A 15,014-nucleotide genomic window follows, 5' to 3' on the forward strand; every position below is an offset into this window, starting at 1 on the left:
AGTGAGAGATAGTGAGAGATAGTGAGAGATAGAGAGAGATAGAGAGAGATAGAGAGAGATAGTGACAGAGAGTGATAGAGAGTGCTAAATTTTGTGTCTGCTGCCCCCGCCTTTTGTACTGATCACTATATCTGAGGTGATCAGCAACTTTTTAGGGTGCAGAGGTTTTTTTTTTTTATATATACCTGCCAGTTGCACCAAAGGTTGTGCACCTGCTGCCCCTCACTGGTAATCAGTGTCGCATCACTGATCACCTTTTTTTTTTTTTGTGTGTGCTGTGGGGTCTTTTTTTAATTTTTTTTTTACACACACTGTGATTTTGGGGGTGTCCTGTGGCCGCTGTGCGCTGATCAGTGACGTACATCACTGATCATCTTTTTCGGCACAGGGTTGATCTATTTTTTTTTTTTTTTGATCAAATTCCTGTTGCCTTTGAGCGCTGTTCAGTGACGGACGTTACTGACCAACATCTGTGCTCAATTTTTGGCGCAGGACCTTTTTTTTTTTTTTTTTTTAACCCCTTCAATTTTTTTTTTTTTAACCCCTTTAATTTTTTTTTTTTTTTAACCCCTTCATTTTTTTTTTTTTGTATAAAGTATTTTTTTTTTTCTGCACTACATACACACTACACACTACATACCCCCCTGGTTGAAATAAAGTTTGTACCCCCCCCCTACACTATACACGTGTTGAAACATTTCACTACCAGTAACACAAAAATAAAAATGGCATCCCAAATGTCATGCCAAATGTCATCCCAGTCATCCAGAAGAATGTATTCAGTGGAGGAGGCATATGCCATGCTTGCTTCTGACTCTGACACAGCCAGTGATGCAAGCGGGGAATTTGAAGGATTCGCCTTAAGCTCCTCTGGTGATGAGGGACCCCCTCAAAGACGCCCCCGTAGAGCAGCTGAGACCCCCCCCCCAATAATTGATCTCGTATGGACCCCACCACCAGACAATTTTGAGCCCCAGGTTCCTGAGTTTTTGGCCATGCCAGGAATCCAATTTGATTCCACAGGTCTCAGAGAAATTGACTTTTTCAAATTATTTTTCTCTGATGATTTTATAAATTTAATAGTGGACCAAACTAATTTATATGCCCAGCAGTTTATTGCTCAAAACCCCACGTCATCATTTGCTAGGTGGACCCCTGTAGATGCAGTAGAGATGATGACGTTTTGGGGTCTGGTGTTTCATATGGGCATAGTAAAAAAGCCAGAAATTAGGCAATATTGGAGTACAGATGTTCTGTACAGCACCCCATTTTACCGTATGGCCATGCCCCGGGCTCGATTTGAGACGATCCTTAAATTTTTGCATTACAACGATAATGCACAGTGCCCACCCAGAGATGATCCGACCTTTGACCGGCTATTCAAAGTCAGGCCGGTCATTGATCATTTCAGTGCCAAATTTGAAGAGATGTACATCCCAGATAAATTCATTTGCATAGACGAGTCCCTTATACATTTTAAAGGAAGGGTTAAATTCCGCCAGTACCTTCCCAGTAAGAGGGCAAGGTATGGCATAAAAATGTATAACCTGTGTGAAAGCACCTCAGGGTACACCCACAGGTTTAGGGTATATGAAGGGAAGGATTCAAGAATTGAACCGCCAGAATGCCCCCCCTCCTTCGTAGGTGTTAGTGGAAAAATTGTCTGGGATTTAGTGCACCCCTTCCTGGATAAAGGTTATCACCTCTATGTGGATAACTTTTACACTAGCATCCCCCTGTTTAAGGCCCTTGGTTCAAGAGGTACAGCAGCTTGCGGTACTGTGCGCAAGAACCAAAGAGGCCTCCCAAAAACGCACATTGCCCAAGTAATGAGAAGGGGTGAAAGCAGGGGAATATGCACCGAAAATATGTTGTTGGTCAAATATAAGGACAAGAGGGATGTCCTTATACTGACAACAATTCACGGAGACAGTACCACCTCCGTCCCTGTACGAGGTACCAGTACCCACACCTCAAAACCTAATTGTATCCTGGATTACAATAGGTACATGGGCGGAGTGGATCTTTCAGATCAGGTACTGAAGCCGTACAGTGCCCTGCGGAAAACAAAAATCTGGTACAAGAAGCTGGCCGTGTATATCATCCAGATGGCACTGTATAACGCTTACGTGCTATTCCGTTCTACCGGCCAGAGGGGGACATTTATGCACTTTCAAGAGGAAGTCATAAAGGGCCTAGTATTTGGGAACCAGCAGGCAGAGGGCCCCAGTACTTCTAGTACTGGCCCCCGTATTGTACCAGGGCAGCATTTTCCGAACGAAATCCCCTCCACTGCAAGAAAGGGTAGGACACAAAAAAGGTGCAAAGTTTGCTATAAAAAGGGAATAAGAAAGGAAACTATTTTCCACTGTGAAACTTGCCCCGACAAACCCGGCCTATGTATAAAGGAGTGTTTTAAAATATACCACACATCTATGGATTATTAGGTTCATCATTTCACCGTGCTTCGGGGGTCTTGCTAATGCCACATAGCACCCACCAACATTCCACCAGAATCTGAGCTGCAAAATCCAAAAATCACTCCTTCCCTTCTGAGTCCTGCCATGCACCCAACTGGTATTTTTTGGTCACATATGAGGCATTGCCATACTCGGGAGAAATTGGGGCACAGATTTTGGGGTGCTTTTTCTCCTTCATACCTTATGAAAATGAAAAATTTTGAGCCAGAACTGCATTTTTGTGTAAAAAAATATGTAATTTTTCATTTTCACTGCCCAGTTGTATCAAAATTGGTGAAACCCCTGGGGGTTTGAAATGTACACTATACCCCTAGATGAATTCCCTGAGGGGTGTAGTTTGCAAAATGGGGTCACTTGTGGGGGGGTTCCACTGTATTGGTGCAACATAGCACCCACCATTCATTCCACCAAAATCTGTGCTGCAAAATCCAAAAATCACTCCTTCCCTTCTGAGTCCTGCCATGCACCCAACTGGTATTTTTTGGTCACATGTGAGGCATTGCCGTACTCGGGAGAAATTGGGGCACAGATTTTGGGGTGCTTTTTCTCCTTCATACCTTCTGAAAATGAAAAATTTTGAGCCAGAACTGCATTTTTGTGTAAAAAAATGTAATTTTTCATTTTCACTGCCCACTTGTATCAAAATTGGTGAAACCCCTGGGGGTTTGAAATGTACACTATACCCCTAGATGAATTCCCTGAGGGGTGTAGTTTGCAAAATGGGGTCACTTGTGGGGGGGTTCCACTGTATTGGTGCTTGGGAGGTCTTGCTAATGCGACATAGCACCCACCAAAATTCCACCAGAATCTGAGCTGCAAAATCCAAAAATCACTCCTTCCCTTCTGAGTCCTGCCATGCACCCAACTGGTATTTTTTGGTCACATGTGAGGCATTGCCGTACTCGGGAGAAATTGGGGCACAGATTTTGGGGTGCTTTTTCTCCTTCATACCTTCTGAAAATGAAAAATTTTGAGCCAGAACTGCATTTTTGTGTAAAAAAATGTAATTTTTCATTTTCACTGCCCACTTGTATCAAAATTGGTGAAACCCCTGGGGGTTTGAAATGTACACTATACCCCTAGATGAATTCCCTGAGGGGTGTAGTTTGCAAAATGGGGTCACTTGTGGGGGGGTTCCACTGTATTGGTGCTTGGGGGGTCTTGCTAATGCGACATAGCACCCACCAAAATTCCACCAGAATCTGAGCTGCAAAATCCAAAAATCACTCCTTCCCTTCTGAGTCCTGCCATGCACCCAACTGGTATTTTTTGGTCACATGTGAGGCATTGCCGTACTCGGGAGAAATTGGGGCACATATTTTGGGGTGCTTTTTCTCCTTCATACCTTCTGAAAATGAAAAATTTTGAGCCAGAACTGCATTTTTGTGTAAAAAAATGTAATTTTTCATTTTCACTGCCCACTTGTATCAAAATTGGTGAAACCCCTGGGGGTTTGAAATGTACACTATACCCCTAGATCAATTCCCTGAGGGGTGTAGTTTGCAAAATGGGGTGACTTGTGGGGGGGTTCCACTGTATTGGTGCAACATAGCACCCACCATTCATTCCACCAAAATCTGTGCTGCAAAATCCAAAAATCACTCCTTCCCTTCTGAGTCCTGCCATGCACCCAACTGGTATTTTTTGGTCACATGTGAGGCATTGCCGTACTCGGGAGAAATTGGGGCACAGATTTTGGGGTGCTTTTTCTCCTTCATACCTTCTGAAAATGAAAAATTTTGAGCCAGAACTGCATTTTTGTTTAAAAAAATGTAATTTTTCATTTTCACTGCCCACTTGTATCAAAATTGGTGAAACCCCTGGGGGTTTGAAATGTACACTATACCCCTAGATGAATTCCCTGAGGGGTGTAGTTTGCAAAATGGGGTCACTTGTGGGGGGGTTCCACTGTATTGGTGCTTGGGGGGTCTTGCTAATGCGACATAGCACCCACCAAAATTCCACCAGAATCTGAGCTGCAAAATCCAAAAATCACTCCTTCCCTTCTGAGTCCTGCCATGCACCCAACTGGTATTTTTTGGTCACATGTGAGGCATTGCCGTACTCGGGAGAAATTGGGGCACAGATTTTGGGGTGCTTTTTCTCCTTCATACCTTCTGAAAATGAAAAATTTTGAGCCAGAACTGCATTTTTGTGTAAAAAAATGTAATTTTTCATTTTTACTGCCCACTTGTATCAAAATTGGTGAAACCCCTGGGGGTTTGAAATGTACACTATACCCCTAGATGAATTCCCTGAGGGGTGTAGTTTGCAAAATGGGGTCACTTGTGGGGGGGTTCCACTGTATTGGTGCTTGGGGGGTCTTGCTAATGCGACATAGCACCCACCAAAATTCCACCAGAATCTGAGCTGCAAAATCCAAAAATCACTCCTTCCCTTCTGAGTCCTGCCATGCACCCAACTGGTATTTTTTGGTCACATGTGAGGCATTGCCGTACTCGGGAGAAATTGGGGCACATATTTTGGGGTGCTTTTTCTCCTTCATACCTTCTGAAAATGAAAAATTTTGAGCCAGAACTGCATTTTTGTGTAAAAAAATGTAATTTTTCATTTTCACTGCCCACTTGTATCAAAATTGGTGAAACCCCTGGGGGTTTGAAATGTACACTATACCCCTAGATGAATTCCCTGAGGGGTGTACTTTGCAAAATGGGGTGACTTGTGGGGGGGTTCCACTGTATTGGTGCAACATAGCACCCACCATTCATTCCACCAAAATCTGTGCTGCAAAATCCAAAAATCACTCCTTCCCTTCTGAGTCCTGCCATGCACCCAACTGGTATTTTTTGGTCACATGTGAGGCATTGCCGTACTCGGGAGAAATTGGGGCACAGATTTTGGGGTGCTTTTTCTCCTTCATACCTTCTGAAAATGAAAAATTTTGAGCCAGAACTGCATTTTTGTGTAAAAAAATGTAATTTTTCATTTTCACTGCCCAGTTGTATCAAAATTGGTGAAACCCCTGGGGGTTTGAAATGTACACTATACCCCTAGATGAATTCCCTGAGGGGTGTAGTTTGCAAAATGGGGTCACTTGTGGGGGGGTTCCACTGTATTGGTGCTTGGGGGGTCTTGCTAATGCGACATAGCACCCACCAAAATTCCACCAGAATCTGAGCTGCAAAATCCAAAAATCACTCCTTCCCTTCTGAGTCCTGCCATGCACCCAACTGGTATTTTTTGGTCACATGTGAGGCATTGCCGTACTCGGGAGAAATTGGGGCACATATTTTGGGGTGCTTTTTCTCCTTCATACCTTCTGAAAATGAAAAATTTTGAGCCAGAACTGCATTTTTGTGTAAAAAAATGTAATTTTTCATTTTCACTGCCCACTTGTATCAAAATTGGTGAAACCCCTGGGGGTTTGAAATGTACACTATACCCCTAGATGAATTCCCTGAGGGGTGTAGTTTGCAAAATGGGGTCACTTGTGGGGGGGTTCCTAACTTTTAGCATCTTATGGTGCCTAGAAACCTACATGGTGCCTAAAAAATAATCTCATAAAAAGGAGGCTCCAAAATCAAGTAGGTGCTCCTTCTATTATGAAGCCTGTGGTTTGGTCAACGTGCACACTAGGGCCACATATAGGATATTTATGAAAACAAAAGAATTGGGGGAATCAATTTTTAGTCACATTTCTCTAGTAAAATCTAGTATTTTTCCTTAGAAAAATGTATTAAAATTGCAAATCTGCAAAAAAAATGAAATTTTGAAATTTCACCTACACTTTGTTTTAATTCCTGTGAAACACCTAAAGGGTTAACAAACTTCCAAAATGCTGTTTTGAATACTGTGAGGGGTGCAGTTTTTGAAATGGTATCATTTATGGGGGTGTCTCACATACAAGTCCCTCAAAGTCACATCAGAACTGAACTGGTCCCTAAAAAAATCAGTGTTTGAAATTTTCTTGAAAATTTGAGAATTTGCTATTCATATTGTAAGCCTCCTAGTGTCCAAAAAAATTAAAAGGAAGTTGAAATAATGATGGAAACATAAAGTAGACATATGGTCTATGTTAGTTATTAACTATTTTGAGTGGTATGATTATTTGTCTCACAAGCAGAAAATTTAACATTTTGCAAATTGCTAAATTTTCCATTTTTTTACGACATTTTGGTATTTTTCACAAAAAAACACAGACTGTATCGACCCAAATTTACCACTAATTTGAAGTACAATGTGTCACGAAAAAACAATCTCAAAATCACTGGGATAAGTAAAAGCAAAAAAAAGTTATCCCCACTTAAGTGAGACATGTCAGATTTGAAAAAAAGGGCTCTGTCAGGAACGCAAAAACTGGCTCTGTCAGGAAGGGGTTAAGTACTTAAAAACACTTAAATACACCAGGTATAATTTCCTGTAAACCCTTCTGCTTATTGGGAATAAGTACACAAAACTTGATATGAATTCGCACGCCGATCCTTTCACAGTACTAAAGTACATGAAACGGTATAAACTCGCATGCCGCAGGGAGGCAGGGAACAGTGGCAGGCAGGGAGATGGAAGCTTCCCTGCCTGCACCAGAGGCTGTGTGGGGGTAGGAGGACTCCCGGGGACACAGGCAGCACAAGCTGCCCCCTGGGAGAGCTGGCAGGGGCCGACGCTGACTATGCTACGTTGACTACGCTACGTTGGGCTACACTGACAACGTAGCTTAACCTACGCTGGAAACATAGTGTAGCCGGGCTCCGTGATATTACACAAGTACCAAAATGCTAATAACACATCCTCCATAATTGATTAGTGATTGGATCCCTGGTGGAATTGTGCATCTACAGAATAGCACCTCCACCTCAGATGACCATAATGTGCCTCTCCCCAAGTCTGTGCTCTGACGTAACAACACAATATGAGAACTATTTGCACTTGGGTATTTAGGTGTTATTGTGCCTGCATGAAAATGTCAGAGAATGCCCTAGCAAATTTCATTCTTTAGGGTTAGTAGCACCATGTCAGATCAAATCACATGTCTGATATTTACAATGCTGCAGAAGTAGTTAGCCCCATAATCCATTAATTATTTAGAAAAACTGTGTTATACTGTACATGATGGTCCCGATTCTGATCTGATCACACATCTGCAAATTTGCGCAGCGTCAGATTATTGATACACTGCGCATCCGTACTGGTTGCAATACACAGACGTGACGCCATCCTCTGAAGAAAGCCTGCTACTTTTTGTGATCGCTGGCCGTACGCAAGATGACAGGAAGTAGTTGTTGTTTAGTAGGAGTGCTAAGACAAACAAAAGCGTGCCAGAAAAAATGTTGGGAGTTTCCGGGAAAACAGTAGGCGTGCCTGAGCATTGTAGGGGAGGGTGAAATCTCATTTGATGTCAGCTCTAGGCCAGATATACCTTTTTTTCATCGCCCTGCCAAGTAAGCCTCTGGTTACTCTGAGCCTGCAAGGACTTGTGCTCAGTGTAAAAATCCTTCTATGGTGATTAATCCTTCTCAGTTGGGGGTCGACAGGGGTCTAGGTCGACATGGCACAAGGTCGACAGGTGTGTAGGTCGACACATGCGTTAGGTCAACATGGGTTAGGTCGACAGTCCTCACCATGCTTCGGGCTCAGTGCCTTGCTGCACACTATTTTATTCTCCAACCACGCTCTGGCAGAGCATGAAATACCAGCTGTCGGCTCAAAAAACTGAAAAACCCTATGTCCACCCTTTGACTGTCGACCTAACCCATGTTGACCTAAAGATTTTGTCGACCTAGTGTTGACCTTGTCTTATGTCGACCTAGACACCTGTCGACCTTGCAGTATGTCGACCGAATGACTGTCGACCATCATTAGGTCCACAACCGACCGTATCCCGTTTAGAACGATCTAGTTGCCGTCGCTTCCAGTACATTCTTCTTGTGCAGCAGTTTTCATAAATAATCATGATCTCTAAACCTTTGAGAAGGTCAATTTGTTGCCATGAATGTGTCCAACTTTGTTCCACCTAGAGATTTATCTCCAAATAGATGTTTGTCAGTAGGGGAAAATTCCATCTGCAATATCCAGCTGCAATATTTAGCTACAGACATTCCCAGTAATTACAGTAGTCCAACAACACTCATTTTCCAACTCAACTCTGTGGAGTACGATGGAAAACTGTCCACTTCACCAATAATATAATTCTCACCGATAACTAACTGCTTGGCAAATAAAAGCAGTTCTATGCTTTCCTGTGTTTTTATATTTTCGTTTCATCTTTTTTTTTTTTTTTTTTTTATTGTAATTTTACATTCTATCCTCTTCATACTGTAGTAATTCAGGGCTAACTCTCTGCCAGTGCATTGGGTGAAGCCTCTAACACGTATGTGACGTGACCTCTTTAAATGAAGAACTACTTGGACATGTTACTTTATGTTTATTGGGGTAATGGGAAAGCCAGAGAAACAGCAGGCTGTTAAAATCCAATAAGCAATGTGCGTATTATGAGCTTCACATTTCCCCTATTAATAAATAGTATTTTACGAAGTCAGCAACTTTAACCTGAGCTCCGTTTTAGCCAAGTGTAAACTGTTACACTCCAGAATATGTCAGCATGATCTAGCGCATTCTAATTTTATCCTGCCAGGGAAAAAAAACTATTTTGCCCACAAACCAAAGTGCAGCAAATAATGAATAGCACGGCACACTCGCGCACACACACACACCTCATCTGTATTTACAAAAATGCATTGCATACACATTTCTTTCACTCTCCGTGCCCTTTAGCTGACATTTTTGCTGAGACTTGAAGCTCATCCAAGTGCTTTTTCAAGGTATGCTAATTAAAAACTTGCTCAGCAGAATTTAATGTTGCCATGTTATTTATACCGCTTTAAAATGGGTTTCCCAAATAGTGACCAGCAACTATTTCTTTTTTTTAAACAGCTGTTTATGTTTTTAATGCTTATGGTTATTTAGAAGTGTAACATAGCCCTATGCGGCATTTGTATTTTTGTTTTGTGCTGGAAATAGTATTTGAATGCGTGTCTGAATTTTATTTTTATTTTTTTATGCTGTTTGTGTGCTGACAGAAGATCTGTAAATCTTTCAGAGAGTGAGCTGGAACGTAGCCCAGATTTTTAAATTGGTATGGGAGATGCACTCACTCTGAGGAGTTAGCAGCCTAATAGAACTGGTATCTGCAATACATTGAGGCAGACAGAGCAATCTATTGTCATTGGGTGCTTCTGTGTCATCTGCTTTTTGGCATTTTGCAAATTGAGGCACTTCTTTCTAGAACAAGCTGATGATTACATGGGTGTTCTTCTACCTGATCCTTCAAGAGTTCTCGCTGGTTCGCTTTAGATCCATGTCCAGCCAATATTTTTTATGTTTTCGATTTATATAAGCTCAGGTAACCAGTCATTATGTGGAGTCAAAGCATTGCATATTGCATTGAGGAATGCAGAGTTGTTAATATATGGTGATAAAATGTAACTAGAGAATAATATACACCTCATTTCATGTTCTTTAATAAGTGCTGTAAATGGCTTTTGCATTGTGTTTCGTGAGGGATGAGCAGTCATTTACGATCACACAACTGTCATTGTCTCGCTTATGACACCTCTTACCAGCCGTTTACATAATGGCCTAGAAATTGCGTCTCGAACTCCAAGTATAGCATATTCCATATCTGTAATGATTGGCTTGGCCTCATTTGGACTCATGACTTATAGGGCCTACACACGGGCCGATTTCAGGGCATTTTGTAAGCGATCTTACTAGATCACTTACAAAAAGCTCCGTGTGTAGGGGCCAAAGCTATCGCTATTGCACCGCGATTAATATCCAGCATGCTGGATATTAATTGGTGAGGGCCAGTGGTCTCACTGGAGAACACTGGCCCTGACAGATTGCTCAGCACACATCACTGACACATTGCTGTGTGCTGAGCGATCTTTCTGAGTGTTATGTGCGATCGATCGTTATTTAGAACGCTCAACAAATCTCCACGTGTGTAGGCCCCTTTAGGCATTGTGTTTGTGTGACAATTAGGAGATTAAACTGTAAAGGTGGGTACACACGGATAGATTTGGCCAACGATTCAATCACGTTAACGATTTCTTCTGAATCTCCTACACAAACTATCTGGTGTCAAATGATGAACAATTGAGCAAACTATTATTCATGAACAATTGATCTTTAATGATGGTGGAGGGAGAGGGAGCCAGCCAATTAGCCTTACCAAATCGTTCATACACATGAAATGATTGGTACACATCACTAACGATTGGTCGCTGATCTTTCTGCAGGAAAGATCACAGACGTCTACCAGCGACTGTCGGGTACGCGCATCGTACGATATATCGTTCATACACACTGAACGATTTGAGCGATAGGTCATTTCAGTCAGTCGGGAATGCCCAGATCTTTTAGCAAATCTATCCGTGTGTACGCACCTTACGAATGGCTGAAAATGAAAAATAGAAAGCCATATATTGTAAATTAGTATTACAATGAGAAACCAAACTTGTGTTCTGTGGAAGAAATGCACATGTGATTGGCAGATAAGAGAACGTTAGAAAATGTGTCTTGAATTCTGTGTCTCCTCCTCCTCCTCCTTCCGATCACCCACCAATACCAAGTATCACATAGCCGAGCCTGGTACAATTACTTGTTTTATTACCAATGCCACTGGAAAAGAACATGTTCTTGTGTTATTTATTCTGTTAGCATTGTTTACATTGGAAGCACTGTATTGTCTCATGCTCTAGAAAATCTGAGGAAATGCGCTGGTTCCCAATGTCGTAGCGATACAGTATAAGCAGTTTCATAATGTTTTGTTTTCAGCGTTTATGTACGTCATTTTTTCAAAAAAAATATGACTCTTTATATTCGCTGCTTGTATGTGTGATTTTTGCTTGGCGTCTGTCCTTGTATCTCGACAAAAGAATACCATTAAAGACTTTTCTGCTGGATGAGTAAGACAGCTGCAGGTACTGGCACAACACAGGAATCCATAATCATGAAGAGTAACTAAAGCATATTGCTGTTTTTTCAGTAGAACAAAACACATCTGGCATAAGCTCTGTTAATTTGTTATCTGCACATCATGAATAATGCACCAGCTACAGCTGGCACATCCTAAACCTATTTGCCAAGCTATGAAAGAGAGCACATTTTATTTCTCAATACCTTTGTCTATGTTAACTGTCTCGCTATTCAAAACTCCTTAATCAGTATAATCCAAAATTTTAAGGCAAAATCAACCTAAAGAACACACAGCCAGTAAAGTGCTGTTATATTAGCACTTGTGTCTGAATGCAATTTATCAGACTTCCAGGGGCTAACCTATATTGAAGTTACCTGTTTTGCAAAGTTGGTACATTTTCAGATTTTCAGGCTCCTTAAAGGTTGATTACTGTAATGGGCCACACTAGAAGAACGCCTAAAAGAAAAAAGACATTGCAAACGGCAAAGCTGCTCATATTGTTTTCAAAGAACGTGAAAAATAAGCTGAGCGAGAATTGCGCAACATTCCTGATTGCAAGCCTGTTTCCTTTCAAAAGTTCATTTGTACATTGTACAGCAAAAATCCACACAAACCTAAATGAATCAAACGTAGACATCATTCGTTAAACTGTACAAATTCCTCAGTCTGTGCAAATAATTATTTGTGTGCTTTACCTCTTCCACTTCCCTAATACATCTGTCAGTTTCTATGACCACATTTGTGTTCCAGATTAGAAAAAAAAAGGCAAGAGGAAACAAAGCAAGATATGAAGATCAACTAGCTGAAAAGGGTTCAGGAGAAAAAAAAACACGTGAAAAGACTTGTGAGGGTATCCAATTAGCTGTGAAAATGCATCAGTGCAAATAAATTTTTCGGATTTCTCCAATAAAATAAACAGCGAAACCTGTGTCTTTTCGCAATCACGAGGTCGAATAGTCGACAGTCGGGATTTTATTTTGCTTGCCTCAGGCAGGTGAAACAAAATCCACAATTAGCATAGGCTCGGACACCTTTACGGCTTCAATGGGATTGTTCCTGGTGATAATAACATGCCTTGTGGGCTAATATCACAGTGAAATCATATTCCGATTTGGTCAGCTCATTACAAACACAGTTATTAATGAGTTTTCCCAAAATACGAATACAGCTACAAAAACAAAAAAGGAGGACAAGAGAAAGAGAAGGAATAAAGCCTGTAGGCAGAGGTGCACCATAAATCATGCAACAAAATGGTCAAACATAGAACAAAATAGCAGTGGAACAAAAACTCAAAAATATTGGCAACAGACCCATTGAAATAGCTAAGAAGCAACGGATGCCAGCCCAGTACTCACTCCACCCAAACCATTGTATTACTGGTACATTCGGAATAACCATTGACTACCAGTGATAAAATATGCCTCATTACATATCTATCACCAGAGGAAGCATCCCCTTTATATATATTTATATACAGTATATATATATATATATATATATATATATATATATATATATATATATACTGCCAAAAGTAGATTTGTGGCTTCTCTATTCCCTGTGACCCAGTCTACAAAGGTAAACACATTGGGTGAGATTTAATAGGATGAGAGATTCAGAAAGTGAGAGATTTGGGAAGAAATCTCCAGTTTTTTTAAAGCGGCAATCATTTACACAGCAAAATCAAACTAGTTTTGCAGTGTAAATGTTTGCCACTTTAAAAAAAGTGGGCATAGAGTCAAGTTAGCTTATAATAGTGTGCCGATCGCAGTGAGACACCACGCCAATAGCATGGCAAGGGCACAACATGAACCCTAGAATGTCTGTGTGCATGTAGATGTGGAAGGGAATATAGATTGTATACTCCACTAGGGCAGGGACTGATGTGAATGTTCAAATATTCTCTGTAAAGAGCTGCGTAATATGTGTGCGCTATATAAGACACTGTTTATGGTACTTTTGTAGTTTCACGACGCCTGATATATCGGATGTGATATTGGCCGATATATCGGATGCGATATCGGCCGATTTATATCGATGCGATACAAAGTGATTTTTTTTTTACCTGTTCATAACTCCACTATCCACTACGCATGGAGTTGATTTTATATAGTTTGGCGAGCACAGTAATCTGCGTCCCCTCGCGGGGCTCGCCACGTTCCGGGCTCGGTGGCTCGCTGCGCTCACCACACTATATAAGATCAACTCCATGCGTAGTGGATAGTGGGGTTATGAACAGGTAAAAAATTGCTTTGGATCGCATCGATATATCAGCCGATATATCAGCCGATATCGCATCCGATATATCGGGCGCCGTGAAACACAAGTACCCTGTATATATATATATATATATATATATATATATATATATATATATATATATATATATATATATATATATATATATATATATATATATATATATATATATATATATATATGAATAAATTAGTGGTGTAGCTAGTGACTATTGACCTAGACATTGTTGACACACTATCCCAGAACCAATAATTTTTGGCTGCTTCTCAAACTGAAGATAATGTTTGGATCGTCTCTATTTCCCTAATGACTCCATGCAATTAGGTGTCAGGTTTGCTTAAACCGTCCCTTATATATCACGTGTTACATGAATGAATGACTAATGATTATTCCTACTAATAGCCGAAGCTGTTCTGACCATGACGCAGCAAAATGTTGAAACCAATTCCTGCTTGCAGCCAGTAGTGCAGCCCTGGTTATGGCAGTGCCCATTGCTCAGCAAATGACACTGGTACAACCTAGCATTTTACTGCTTCTACAATGGTGATTGCTGTTTGCAAAATAATCCCTGGGGAAGAATGTAAAAGTCACTTTAAAAAATAAATGTCTCCACTTGGTAGGTAATTAGGGGAACATTTTGTAAACTGAAAATAGGCTTTTCTCTTGCATAGTTTACATAGATGAGAGAAAAACAAAACACAACCTCTTGGTGTCGTTATCTCTGCCTGCATTAGAGGAAAGCAGGGAGGAGACCGCTCTCTATTTGCATACACACTTGCCGAAGGGGTGATCGATGGCGGGGGGGGGGCTCACTCTTCTGTACAGACTAGGAAGGGGGTCTAAAGATGCACAGTCTCACACATCATTAACGATTTCGACACTAGTTAAGAAAGTAAAAGATATCGCTCAGAAGGGCACTTCTGAGCGATATCTTTTACTATCTTGTGTAATGTGTATGGGGCTTTAGACAGGTTCTGCAGAAGTTGCAGTGATTCACATTTGCAGAACATTGCAAACACAGAGCAGTTTTTTTCCTGATCAGGAAAGGACCTTGTTTCGGTATCCGGACTCATGATAGATTGACTCTAGGTCGACAGTCATAAGGTCGACAGGGTCAAAAGGTCGACATGGAAAAGGTCAACATTAAAAAGGTTGACATGACTTTTTTTGGTACTTGTGTACTTTCACGGCTCCCATCGCATGCCATGGCATGCGATTTTCCAGTGTTTTTATGCATTTTTTATAAAATCGCATGCGATCGCATGAGATCTGATGCGATGCGATGTCATTTTTCACAGAAATTATGGACATGAGTTGACCTCATGTAAAATGCACCC

The 15,014-nt window shown here is 41.1% G+C and overlaps 1 protein-coding gene across 2 annotated transcripts in view; it reads left to right on the forward strand.

The window, feature by feature from the left end:
• The window catches only part of SCLT1 (sodium channel and clathrin linker 1), a 165,434-nt gene that overhangs the window by 128,020 nt on the left and 22,400 nt on the right, over positions 1 to 15,014 (forward strand). Inside the window, exon 20 of one of the 2 annotated variants that reach the window (XM_083173905.1) lies at positions 12,169 to 12,286. The exons of the other annotated variant lie outside the window; for it this stretch is intronic. Coding sequence (XP_083030031.1) covers positions 12,169 to 12,220 — 52 coding nt within the window. The 3' untranslated portion in view covers positions 12,221 to 12,286. Of the gene's footprint in view, positions 1 to 12,168; positions 12,287 to 15,014 lie in introns of those variants that run through there. 2 annotated transcript variants of the gene reach the window in all.

The sequence above is a fragment of the Crinia signifera genome, chromosome 1 (assembly GCF_055691185.1).
Source record: "Crinia signifera chromosome 1, ASM5569118v1, whole genome shotgun sequence".
Lineage (NCBI taxonomy): Eukaryota > Metazoa > Chordata > Amphibia > Anura > Myobatrachidae > Crinia > Crinia signifera.